General features: G+C 47.6%; 1 protein-coding gene across 1 annotated transcript in view; it reads right to left on the bottom strand.

The window, feature by feature from the left end:
* Positions 1–256: 256 nt before the first annotated feature.
* LOC107106182 (zinc finger protein 709-like) overlaps positions 257–13,366 on the bottom strand; it is an 18,777-nt gene continuing 5,667 nt past the window's right edge. Inside the window, exons 5-6 of the mRNA XM_015406292.1 lie at positions 2,262–2,793; positions 257–2,204 (exon numbers count right to left, since the gene is read on the bottom strand). Of these exons, the coding sequence (XP_015261778.1) occupies positions 257–2,204; positions 2,262–2,793 (2,480 nt within the window). The remainder of the gene's footprint in view (positions 2,205–2,261; positions 2,794–13,366) is intronic.

Here is a 13,366-nt window from a genome sequence, read left to right as displayed (position 1 = left end):
GAGCACTCAAAGGGTTTTTCTCCTATATGGGTTCTTTGATGCTGTTGAAAAAAGCCACCCCGAATGAATCTCTTTCCACACTCTGAGCACTCAAAACGTTTCTCCCGGATGGGTTCTTTGATGATACTGAAGACTGCCACTCAACATGAATCTCTTTCCACACTCTGAGCATTCAAAAGGTTTGTCCGCAGTGTGATTTCTTTAACGCAACTGAAGACTGTCACTCTGATTGCACTTCTTCCCACAATCTGAGCACTCAAATGTTTTCCCCTGTGTGGGTTCTTTGATGCCGTGTAAGAGTGCTACTCTTACTGAATCTCTTCCCACACTCTGAGCATTCAAAAGGTTTCTCCCCTGTGTGGGTTCTTAAGTGCTCCTGAAGAGAACCTCTTTGACTGAATCTCTTTCCACACTCTGAGCATACAAAAGGTTTCTCCCCCGTGTGGGTTCTTTGATGCCGTGTAAGAGTGCTACTCTTACTGAATCTCTTCCCACACTCTGAGCATTCACAAGGTTTCTCCCCTGTGTGGGTTCTTAAGTGCTCCTGAAGAGAACCTCTTTGACTGAATCTCTTTCCACACTCTGAGCATACAAAAGGTTTCTCCCCCGTGTGGGTTCTTTGATGCAGTTGAAGAGCACCCCTCTGACTGAATCTCTTTCCGCAATCTGAGCATTCAAAAGGTTTCTCCCCTGTGTGAGTTCTTTGATGATACTGAAGACTGCCACTCAACGTGAATCTCTTTCCACACTCTGAGCATTCAAAAGGTTTCTCCCCTGTGTGGGTTCTTTGATGATACTGAAGACTGCCACTCAATGTGAATCTCTTTCCACACTCTGAGCATTCAAAAGGTTTCTCCCCTGTGTGGGTTCTTAGGTGCTCCTGAAGAGAACCTCTCTGACTGAACCTCTTTCCACACTCTGAGCATTCAAAAGGCTTCTCCCCTGTGTGGGTTCTTTGATGATATTGAAGACTGCCACTCTGACTGAATTTCTTTCCACACACTGAGCATTCAAAAGGTTTCTCCCCTGTGTGGGTTCTCTGATGCTGTTGGAGATTGTTTCTCCTACTGAATCTCTTTCCACACTCTGAGCATTCAAAAGGTTTCTCCCCTGTGTGTGATCTTTCATGCAGCTGAAGAGTGCCACTCAACCTGAATCTCTTTCCACAATCTGTGCATTCAAAAGGTTTCTCCCCTGTATGGGTTCTCTGATGCCGCTGAAGATTGTTTCTCCTACGGAATCTCTTTCCACACTCTGAGCATTCAAAAGGTTTTTCCCCCGTGTGGGTTCTTTGATGCAGTTGAAGAGTGCTACTCAACGTGAATCTCTTTCCACATTCTGAGCATTCAAAAGGTTTCTCCCCTGTGTGGATTCTTAGGTGCTCGTGAAGAGAACCACTCCGACTGAATCTCTTTCCACACTCTGAGCATTCAAAAGGTTTCTCCCCTGTGTGGGTTCTTAGGTGCTTGTGAAGAGAACCACTCCGACTGAATCTCTTTCCACACTCTGAGCATTCAAAAGGCTTCTCCCCTGTATGGATTCTTAGGTGCTCATGAAAAGAACCACTCCGACTGAATCTCTTTCCACACTCTGAGCATTCAAAAGGTTTCTCCCCTGTGTGGGTTCTCTGATGCTCATGAAGCTTGCCACTCTGACGGAATCTCCTTCCACAATCTGAGCATTCAAAAGGTTTCTCCCCGGTGTGGGTTCTTTGATGCATTTGAAGAGTGCCACTCAACTTGAATCTCTTTCCACACTCTGAGCATTCAAAAGGTTTCTCCCCTGTGTGGATTCTTAGGTGCTCGTGAAGAGAACCACTCCGACTGAATCTCTTTCCACACTCTGAGCATTCAAAAGGTTTCTCCCCGGTGTGAGTTCTTAGGTGCGTGTGAAGAGAACCACTCTGACTGAATCTCTTTTGACACTCTGAGCATTCAAAAGGTTTCTCCCCTGAGTGGATTCTTAAGTGCTGGTGAAGAGAACCACTCCGACTGAATCTCTTTCCACACTCTGAGCATTCAGAAGGTTTCTCCCCTATGTGGGTTTTTTGATGAAACTGAAGACTGCTGCACTGTCTGAATCTCTTCCCACACACTGAGCACTTATAAGGTTTGTCCCCTGTGTGCATTCTTTGATGATCTTTAAGACTACCACTTTGACTGAACTTCTTTCCATGCTCTGCGTACTCAGAAGATTTCTCCCCTCTGTGGAGTCTTTGTTGCACAAGGAGCTGTGATCTGGATTTCAAGTCCTTTTCATACCGAAAAGGTTTATGGGCCTTCATTATGCTGTGCTTTGGAAAACCTATATTATCTCTTTTTCCATCACAGAATGTTTTTCCACCCTCTGAGGAGATAAATGATTTCTCTCCTGAATGAACAAAGCCTGGTTTCCCTGAGATGGTCTCGCCACATTGTGAACTGCTATGTTTCTCCCTTCTATGTGTTCTTAAATGTCTAATCTGTTCTGCTCTACAAAGGAGGGTCTTTCCACACTCCAGGCATTGATGGTTCTTCCTTCCACTGTGTATTTGTAAATGGATATTATATTGGGTTTGATCTGAGAACTTCATTCCACACTCCAAGCACTTGTATGCTTCCTCCATGTGAATTACGTCATGGAAATCCCCCCCTTGGCAAGGAATGCTTTTATCATTGTTCTTGAACATGTGGCTTCCTTTTTGCCTCTTATGTCTGCCTTGATTCCTCAAGTTTCCTCTGAAGTCTTCATCTTTGACTACATCTGGCAATAGGTCATGAAGTTCCTCATCTTCCTCGTTCCTCTGGTCATTCCCTGCTGGAACAAAGAGAGAGATCCTGTTAAAATCCACACAAGGAGGTCTGATCTGCCACAGAATTTAAATCTACTCTCTGAATATTTTAGTGGCTTCTTCCTGCTCGAATAAAGAAAGAGGTCTAATCAGGAGCCACACAAGAAGTCAAACCACCAGTCAGGCCCTGGTTATTAATGGGTGTGCAATTCCTTCCAGGCCCTCCAGTAAAGCTGTTCTTATATTACACCCATCCCTCCCCTCCCTACACCCCTCTGTAGGTGCTTTAAGGGGAAAAGTGGCGAAGAATGATTCCCCCACTGTTTGCATTTGAATCTCTGCACAGCTCGGAAGGCCGAGCGCCGAAGAATAGATTCTTTTGAACTATGGTGCTGGAGAAGACTCTTGAGAGTCCCTTGGACTGCAAGAAGATCAAATCAGTCAATCCTAAAAGTAATCAACCCTGACTGTTCCCTGGAAGGCCAGATAATGAAACTGAAGCTCAAATACTTTGGCCACCCAATGAGAAAGGAGCACTCACTGGAGAAGAAGGCCCTGATGCTGGGAAAGATTGAAGGTCAAAGAAGACGGGGACGGCAAAGGATGAGATGGTTAGACAGTGTCATAGATGCAACGAACATGAAATTGAGCCAACTTCAGCGGACGGCGGAAGACAGGAGGGCCTGGTGTGATCTGGTCCATGGGGTCGCGAAGAGTCGGACTCGACTGTGCGACTGAACAACAACAACAGCTCTTTTGATTCTCTGCCCTTGAGACTTAAATACAAGAAGTTATCATGATATCCAGTCCTGCAACTGCATTGAGAGTTTCCTTCCAGTTGTGACAACAGCTATTAGGGGCTGGTTTTCAGCCTCCCAAAACTGTCACTTTGTTGTGTGTGTGGGAGAACTAAGATTTAAAAAAGCAAACTCCTCAGTTCAAGCTCCCCCAATGGTTTTGGGATTATGTGCCAGTTTCCGGGGGCGGGGGTTTGCTGGTAAGGCCTGAAGTCATCCAGGTGAAGGCAGAGGAAAGGGTTGGTGGGCCTTTGGCCTCTTCCACCTTGGCTGTTTCTAAGCAACCACCAACCTTTTCTGGAATATCCAGTACAATGATCCCTCAGCCTCTCAAGAGCCACAGCTGAGCTCAGCCCCACAAAAAACCTGGAGAGCCAGTTTGGTGTAGTGGTTAAGTGTGTGAACTCTAATCTGGGAGAACCAGGTTTGATTCCCCAATTCTGCACTCGCAGCTGCCGGATGACCTTGAGCTGTTCTTGAAAGAGCAGTTTCTGTCAGAGCTCTCTCAGCCCCGCCTACCTCACAGGCTGTCTGTTGTGGGGAGGGGAAGGGAAAGGAGTTTGTAAGCCTCTCTGAGACTCTGAGTGAAGGGCGGGGTATAAATCCAATCTCCTCTTCTTCCTCTTCTTCTTCATCTCCCAGATTTCAGGCCCCAGGAGGCCTCCCTCCTTCCTTTCCCAGTGGGCTTTCTAAATCAACCAAACCAAGCATCGCTAAGAAGCGAGGCAGAAATCCTCGTTGCCTATTCCTTGCTCATTCCTTTGACATAATCTTGAAAGATACTCACTCGAAACTAGCTCATCTGGGAAGGAAATACTCTCTGGAGATCCTCCTGAGAAACTCTCTGGCCTTTCTTCAGATGCGAGACCTCTGTCTGTCTCCACCGCAGTCTCTCTTACATTCCGTGGTTCTTTGGCACAGAGAAAGAGACAGTGATCGTTCTTATAGGGGGAAGGACAGAAATCCAAGGAAGGGTGGAAACCTGGTCAAGATCAAGGCCCAGAAGCAGAACCTGTGCAAGGAGGAGGGATCCACTCCAGATCACACTCAGAGAGGATGACGGGAATCCCGTCTGTGGGACGTTTTCCTGGGAAAAGGGTTTAGATTTATTAGGCACTGGGGAACTTTCCAGGAGAAGCCAAACCTATACAAAAAACCCAGGCTTCATTTGAACCAAACTAAAACCAGGCTGCTGGCACTTAATAGAAAAATGGTGCCAGAGCAGCTTTTAATAACATAAGAGAACATAAGAACATAAGAGAAGCCAATGCTGGATCAGGCCAATGGCCCATCTAGTCCAACACTCTGTCACACAGTGACCAGAAATACCAGGTGCCATCGGGAGGTCCACCAGTGGGGCCAGGACACTAGAAGCCCTCCCACTGTGGCCCCACCCCACCCCAAGCACCAAGAATACAGAGCATCGCTTGCCCCAGACTGAGAGTTCCTATCTATACCTTGTGGCTAATAGCCACTGATGGACTTCTAATGATGGACTAATCCCGGGGGGGGGGAGCCAACAGGCAATGGGGAGCTTCCAGTTCTGCCAAGTCAGTCCAAAGGCATGACTGCATAAACACGCAGGGTAGTACTGATGGGAGCGTAAGAGAACTTGGCAGTGAGGGCAGGATGGCAACTGAGGGCCACGTGTGGTGACTAAGGGGCTGAGGGAGGCGAGGGCTGCTGGAGAGGGAAACACATTAGAAGTGTCCCTCTGCCAAGGCTAGAAGTCTCCGAACCAAGATGGGGGAGCTGGAGTGCTTCATGCTCACTGACACTTTAGATGTAGGAGGTATCTCAGAAAACATGGCGGAATGGAGAAAAGCTGTGGGATACAGTAATTCCTGGCGACAAATTCTACAGGCATGACAGAGGGGGACTGGTGGATGGAGGTGTTGCGTTGTACAACCATGAGGGCATAGAACCAAATAAGTTAGAAAACAGCAGGGGAATTAACTCCCCAGCAGACGCAATATGGGTAGAAATACCGGATCCTAAGGGTAACTTAAAAGTGGGGGTGTACTATTACCCACCTGATCAAACCCTTGAGGCTGATCTTAAGTTGGAGAATGGAATGAGGGGAGGTGACTAAAATGGATAACAATATTATACTGGGAGACCTCAACCACATTCACATTGACTGGGTAAACATGTGTTTGAGTCATGCTGTAGAAATGAGATTTCTAGAGATCATAAACGAGTATACATTGGACCAGCTGGTCTCCCAACACTCGTCACTCCAGGGAATGAAAAGTTTATTGAGACATTGATAGGATCCAGGGCAGACACTGTCTGTGTTAGAACTGAGGGGAAATGGCGTGAAAAGTACAGCTATAGGTAAATCGGGGAAGGGTCCCAAATGTCCCAAGCCAATAGATGTTTCCAATCCCACTCACCAAAAGTAACAGTTCACAGCTCCCACGGGAAGAGGAGCTGAGACGGCAGAGGCTCTACTGAAGGCCATTTGTCTTACAAAGAAGAAGAAGAAGAAGAAGAAGAGATTGGATTTATACCCCACCCTTCACTACCAGAAGGAGTCTGTATAGAAATATTGATTCCTATAAACCCCTGCCTCCCCCTAGAATGTGTCTTGCTGATATCTTGCTGGTACCCTGCTGTGTTGATTTCCTGTTGAAGCCAAATAGAGGTCCAGATGGCCTCTATTGCCATGCCATAAAAACATTCCTTCACACTTCATGCTGGAAGCTAGGCCAGCATGCCAGAAACTGCACGTACGCTATGGGAGTTGGGGGATCACATAACTGCAGGTGTGGCCTTCAAGACAACTGACCATTCAGAAATTGTACCCATGGCAACCCTACCATTGGGCACTCCCAGGTCTACTCCAATTGGCCCCTGGCCAGGGCTAATTTGAAGACTGAATTGCCCTATATCTGGCTAAACCCTATGGGAGAACTCTCTCTCTCTCTCTTCTGTTCCTGCTATCTTGGCAGCTCTGTGTCTGTCCATCTGAGATGCTATGCTGCCATGTGGCTTCTAGCAGAGACAAAGGATTGCTTTGGAGCTGAGCACATGGCTAGAATCTTGCATAAAGATGGGACCTAATGGACTTTATCACAATGGACAACCTTGGACTATGGATTCCTGAAGTTGGTAATTATGCATATCTCTAATGTTTAGTTAGGGCCAAGAGCCATAAGTTTTTGTTATTTTGTAATCCTTTCTAGTCTGTGCTAAGTCTGTACTAAATAAACTTATCTTGGTTTATAAATAGTGTCTGGATTGTGGTAACTGGACTTAAAGCTAAATCCTGTAGCCTAAACCGCTGACCAATTGTGCTACCTGTGTAAGATTAAGTGCATCTCTGAGCTAGAGTTGCTAATGTGTAAAACCCACATGCCAACTGAGATTCTGGGAATCTCTAATCTCAGGTTGGTGAGGGATTAATCTTAGAAATCCCTGGTGGCTATTGTGTTTAAATCCAGAGAGCCTACCTTTCTGGGTTATTGAGTAATGTATTGTGCCAGTGTAGAATTCTTTCCCCCATCCCTGGACTGGCCTGTGGGGCAGAATCTATACAGAGTCTCAGAGCAGCTTACAAACTCCTTTCCCTTCCCCTCCCCACAACAGACACCCTGTGAGGTAGGTGGGGCTGAGAGAGCTCTTCTGAGGACTGCCCTTTCAGGGACAGCTCTGACAGAACTATGGCTTCCCCAAGGTCATCCAGCAGCTGCAAGTGGAGGAGTAGGGAATCAAACCCGGTTCTCCTAGATTAGAGTCCGCGCACTCAACCACTACACCAAACTGGTAAGAGTTCTGGTACATCAAGGCAATGCAAAGTGAAAGCATTTCGCACTAGCTACACCATTCTACACTATCTCCTCCATCACTATGGCAACCGAGCTATAAAATTAATAGGGTAGTTGACACAGAGCTAACCAGAGGTGTAATGATCTTGGAATGGGTTCTGAGCTGGTCTCAAGACCTGGCCACTGATGTAGACTCTGTTGCAGCAATTGGGAACAGTAACCACAATGCATTCATGTCAATGGAAAGTGGCCCCTAGAAAGTCCAAAACTGTAATATTTCATTTCAAAAGAGGGAACTTTAGAAAAAGGAAGGGAATAGTTAAACGGAAGCTGGAAGGAAAACACAAGAGGATCAGATCTCTAGAGGATGCTTGGAAAATGTTTAAAACCACACTCACTGAAGCCCGGACAGAACGCATTCCACAGTTCAGGAAAGGCACTGCCAAGTCTAAAAGAATGCCTGCATGGTTAACAATGAAAGTCAAAGAAGCAATAAAAAGTAAAGAGGTTTCTTTTACAAAGTAGAAGGTCCACCCGAATGAACTGAAGGGAGCACAGGTTCTGCCGAAACAAAAGCAAGTGTATAATCAGAAGAAGAAGAGAAGAGGTTGGATTTATACCCCGCCCTTCACTACCCAAAGGTGTCTCAGAGCGGCTTACAAACTCCTTTCCCTTCCCCTCCCCACAACAGACACCCTGGGAGGTAAGTGGGGCTGAGAGAGCTCTGACAGAAACTGCCCTTTTTCAAGGAGAGCTGTTATCAGAACTATGGCTTGCCCAAGGTTATCCAGCAGGTGCAAATGGAGGAGTGGGGAATCATACTAGGTTCTCCCAGATTAGAGTCCGCGCGCTTAACGACTACACCAAACTGGCTCTCAGATGTGCAAAAAGGGATTCTGAGGAGCAGGTTGCTAAAAGTATCAAGAGAAACACTACACATGTCTTTAAATATATCTGGAGCATGGAACTAGCCAGAGAAGCAGTGGGGCCTTTGGATGACCTAGGAATAAAGGGATTGTTAAGGGAAGATGGGAAGGTGGCAGAGAAGCTCAATGAACGTTTTGCTGCCGAAGCTCACCGTGGAAAGTGCAGGGCCACAGCCAAGGGGTGTGCATGGAAAAACAAAATCAGGATTTTTCTGGTTCAGGTATTTACTTTGACAAGCCTTTATTGGCATATGTATATGCATACAATAGGAGATCAGGTTAAATATAGATCGGCAGATACAAAAATCAATATAGGGTAAAATTGGAGCTACGGCGCAGGAAAACAGCATAAAAACAGGAAAACCTAGTGGTTACTTATCAGAGCGTATAGCCATAGCACTAAGAAGAAACCTTGCTACTATTTCTGTTATTTCCGTTATCTGGATTATCAAGTAAAAACAGAACCTTAAAATCGTCAGGAATCTCTGGGAATTGAGCTAATATAGGGTACAAAAGATCCTGGCGAGGCACCAAATAAAAGGGACATTGAAGAAGAACATGGGGGACTGGTTCAGGTATCTCAGACCCCAAAAATGTCTTCAGTCCAGACCAGTATAGCATACCATTATACAGGTATCGTATACAGACTGGGGAAATATTCACTATTTCTGAATATATTTGGGTCTAAAATAGGTACCACTTCGGTGGGAAGGTAACAGCGTTCCTTGCGCCTTGGTGTTTAGTCATGCCGGCCACATGACCACGGAAACGTCTTTGGACAGCGCTGGCTCTTCGGCTTTGAAATGGAGATGAGCACCGCAACCCTAGAGCAATGCTCCCTCTAAGCTGTGGAGTCTTGTGAGTAAAAATTCTACTTTGTGAGCTACTGGCATTAAAGTTGTGAGCGAGCGATTTGGCTACTGCATAAATTAGTTTGCTCTGGAGCCACCCCTTCCTTAGCTGAGATGAAAATGTGTGAGCCGGAGGCTAAAAAACTGTGAGCTAGCTCACACTAACTCAGCTTAGAGGGAACACTGCCCTAGAGTCGGATTCAACTGGTTTTCGAGCAAGGGAACCTTTACCTTTACCTGTTCCTGCCAAATGCCTCTGATATCACGGCCCAAAATTTCCTTGAGTCGTTACTCATTGTAGCGTGCAGAAGAGGTTCCCAACTCCTCTGCCGGGCCAGTTTTTGCTTTTCTCTATATAGATTATGCAAAGATGCTCTCGCCTCAAAGTATTCTGGAGGTAAGCGTCCTAAGCAACACTTTCTGTATGTCTGATATATGGAACGGACTTGGGCCTTTGCTTCATAGCACTCTCTATCAAACCATGTCCCTAACTGATGCGATTTGTTATGTTTACCTTTACCTTTTTTTATGCCTGCTGGAGGGAAGGGAGAGCAAGAAGCATGTTTAAATGCCTTCCCTGGTCTCCGCTAATCAGCTGCTAGTTTTAGGCCATTTAAACCTAATAGCTGACAGATGGATGGAAGTGAAACTGACCAGTCAAAGCTTAAATGCCTTTCTTTCCCTGAGCTGCTGCAGGGCGGCTGAGGAAGGGAAGGCAGAGAGGGAAGTCATGTTTAAATGCCTGTACTGATATAGCTTCTCCAGGAGGCAAGGCCTGGGGTCCAGGAGGGCAGAGGCAAGGTTGCAGAGAGTAACCAAAGTCCAGTCCAAAAGTCAGGGGTCCCAGAGAGCAGGTTTACCAAATCAGTATCGGGGCAGGTACCATTTAACTTGCTCACAAACAATCTTGAACTAGGGGAGAGAGGTGTAGCGGCCAAGTTTGCAGAGGACACAAAATTATCCAGGATGCTAAAAACCAGGCCTGACTGTGAAAACCTCCGAGATGATGTCCACAAATTGAGTGAGTGGGCGACAATGTAGCAAATGAAGTTCAGTGTTGGTAAGTGTAAGGTAATGTATAGTGGGAGGAAATTCCATCTTCCGGTGTAGGCCGGGGGCTCTGAATCTGCTGAGAAAGAGCGGGGGGGGGGAAGATCTCGGGGTTGTAATGGACAGCTCAACGAACGTGTCAACCCAGTGTGCTGCAGCGGTGAAAAAAGTAAACTCTGTGTTAGGGATTATTAGGAAAGAGACCGAAAACAAAGCGGCTCGTAGAATAATACCCCTATACGGACCCATGGTGTGGCCTCAGTTGGAATACAGTGTACTTTTGGTCACCACATCTCAAAAAGGACATCGCAGACCTGGAAAAAGTACAGCAGAGGGCAACCAAGATGATCAGAGGATCGGAGCACCTTCCCTATGTGGAAAGGCTGAGCCTGGGGCTTCTCTGTTCAGAAAAGAGACCATTAAGGGGGGACACAATAGAGGTTTATAAAATTACGCATGGGGTGGAGAGAGTTGACACAGATAATTTTTCTCCCACTCCCAAAATTCTAGAACTTGAGGGCATCCAATGAAGCTTTTGGGCAGCAGAATTGGAAGAAACAGAAGGCAATATTTCTTTACGCAGAGAGTGATTAAAATGTGGAATTCGCTGCCAGACGTTGTAGCGATGGCCACAGGAATAGACAGTTTTAAAAAGGGGGTTAGACAGATTCATGGAAGAGAGGCCTATCAGTGGCTACTAGCCACGGTGGTTGAGGGGAACTTCCACATTCAGGGCCATCCCAGTGCCAGAGGGCAACATCATCGGAATAACTCAGCCTCTATGCCCTGTTGTCAGCCTTCCAGAGGAACTGGTTGGCCACTGGGTGAGACAGGAGGCTGGACTAGATGGACCCTCACCAGTCTGATCCAGCAGGGCTCTCCTTGTGTTCATCTGTTTCTATGTTCTTAAGGACATGTTGTAAAGTCTGACAACTGAGAAATTAAATTGTGGCCCCTTCCGGAGTCTTCCTGAGGGCCCCTCATCCCCGCCTTGGCCTCAGGTCAGGACACCCTCTCTGGCTTGAGTGATGATAGCCACAATTCGGGCCTCAGTTGCCCCAGTCTACCCACCCACGTTAAACATCGCTTTAACTTCCACCCCAGTCCTGGAGACCCCAAACGGGAGGCACGTAGCTGGGCAGGCGTCAAAACACTGTATTTGCTGTTCAATATTTTGATTCCTGCATCATCCCCAGTGGAGGCAGTTGGCACCTTCCCCACCCATGGAAGATCCTTACCCAGGGAGGCCACGGTCCCGTAGTTCTCCAGCATGACTTCCCAGTGGAGAGCTCTCTGGCCTGGATCCAGCAGGGCCCACTCCGCCTCAGTGAAATCCACAGCCACCTCCTCAAAGGAAATGGGACACTGGAAGGAAAAGCAGATTCCCTTGTCAGAGATCATGCCAGGCAGAGAACGCACACCGGAAGGGGGCAGTCTGGGAGGGTACAGGAAGGCTTGGCAGGGGTGAAGGGAGTGGCATTTAGAACCTCTGTCGCTCAGGCACTTTAGGGGCAACTGCAGGAGCAAAAGCCCCCCTTGAGACAAAGGGGGACCCAGGCTGTCCCCCCCCCCATCATCTCCCCTACCTGGAGTGCAGGTTCTGCAGGTATTTCCACATCTCTACACAATGGATGGCTCAACACCATTTCTTCACCACCTGAGGGAGACAGACAATGAAGGAAGGAAGGGTGTCCGCCTAGACTCCCTAGTTCATCTGCGTGTTCAAATCCTCCACCCCCTTCACACACACACACCCCTTCTCGGGATTGTGAAAGCTTGCCCTACATTCAATTAGAAAAAAAAATGTCATGAATTTTAGTAAATTTTGGGATATGCAGAAGAGAAGCACCAGGTGCCCATGACCATAGGGAGCAGGGGGCGGTATACATTCTGGCGGCATGTTTCAGACTTCTGTGAGATTTGAAATGTGCCCTGTGGAGCTCAAATACATGACAGCATCCCAAGTTAACTATCCTCTTTGTGACTGTGGCCTGCCAGGCGTCCCCGAAAAGCCTTTAAGCAGGGGCACAAAAACCAAATTACTGGCCTCTGGCAATGGGTTTTCTGAGGTAGACTGCCTCGGAACTTTGTGTGAAACTGTGATCGATTCCGCAAAAGCAGTTGTTCCGACCTCGGTCTCCCGTTTCCCCTGGTTGTACACTCCCTTCCCCTCCCCACAACAGACACCCTGTGAGGTAGGTGGGGCTGAGAGAGCTCTGGCAGAAACTGCTCTTTTTCAAGGACAGCTCTTATCAGAACTACGGCTTGCCCAAGGTCATCCAGCCAGGTGCAAGTGGAGGAGTGGTGGGAATCAAACCCGGTTCTCCCAGATTAGAGTCCGCGCACTTAACCACGACACCAAACTGGAACTAAGTCCCAGAAGTCCACTCTGCGTAGAGAGCAGAAGGACTTCCTTTTCCTCCTGCCCGAAATCTTTTACCCAACAAATTGACTAGGTGCCCCAACCCCATCTGGACAGGAGGCACCCTTACCATGTGACCGGGCGTCTTGGGCAGGCTCCTGGGCCTGCACCCTCTGACTTTCCTGCGGAACTGGTCACAGTGTGTGTAAACTAGCATCAAGTCACAGCTGACTTACGGTGACCCCCACAGTTATTCAAGACAAGAGACGTTCAGGGACCGTGTGCCATTGCCTGCCTCTGCAGAGCGACCCTGGACTTCTCTGGTGGTCTCCCGTCCAAGTAGGAACCAGGGCTGACTCTGCTTCGCTTCTGAGATCTGATCAGATTGGGCTAGTCTGGATCATCCAGGTCAGGAGAATACGGAGGTTCCACTTATTCACCCTGGGTAACAGCTGCACCCAAATCTCTCTTCCTTTTCTCATTTGAGCCACCCTGAGTCCTTCTGATGGAAGGAAGGAAGGAAGGAAGGAAGGAAGGAAGGAAGGAAGGAAGGAGAGATACAAAGATTTTAATTCATGCAAATAAGAACGGAATTGCCTTCCATGAGTTTGTCGACTCCCCCTTCAAGTGAGTGGCCATCAATAAAACCTGTGGCACTAAGAAGAAGCAGAAGAAGAAGAGACTGGATTTATACCCCGCCCTTCACTACCCAAAGGAGTCTCAGAGCGGCTTACAAACTCCTTCCCCTTCCCCTCCCCACAACAGACACCGTGTGAGGTAGGTGGGGCTGAGAGAGCTCTCTCGAGGCCTGCCCTTGACGAAGAGATTGGTTCTATACCC

The sequence above is a fragment of the Gekko japonicus genome, unplaced genomic scaffold (genome assembly GCF_001447785.1).
Source record: "Gekko japonicus isolate JY-2015 unplaced genomic scaffold, Gekko_japonicus_V1.1 scaffold1578, whole genome shotgun sequence".
NCBI classification, from domain to species: Eukaryota; Metazoa; Chordata; class Lepidosauria; order Squamata; family Gekkonidae; genus Gekko; species Gekko japonicus.
The sequence above is the reverse complement of the archived record's forward strand: the minus strand, read 5'-3'. Positions and strand labels throughout refer to the sequence as shown.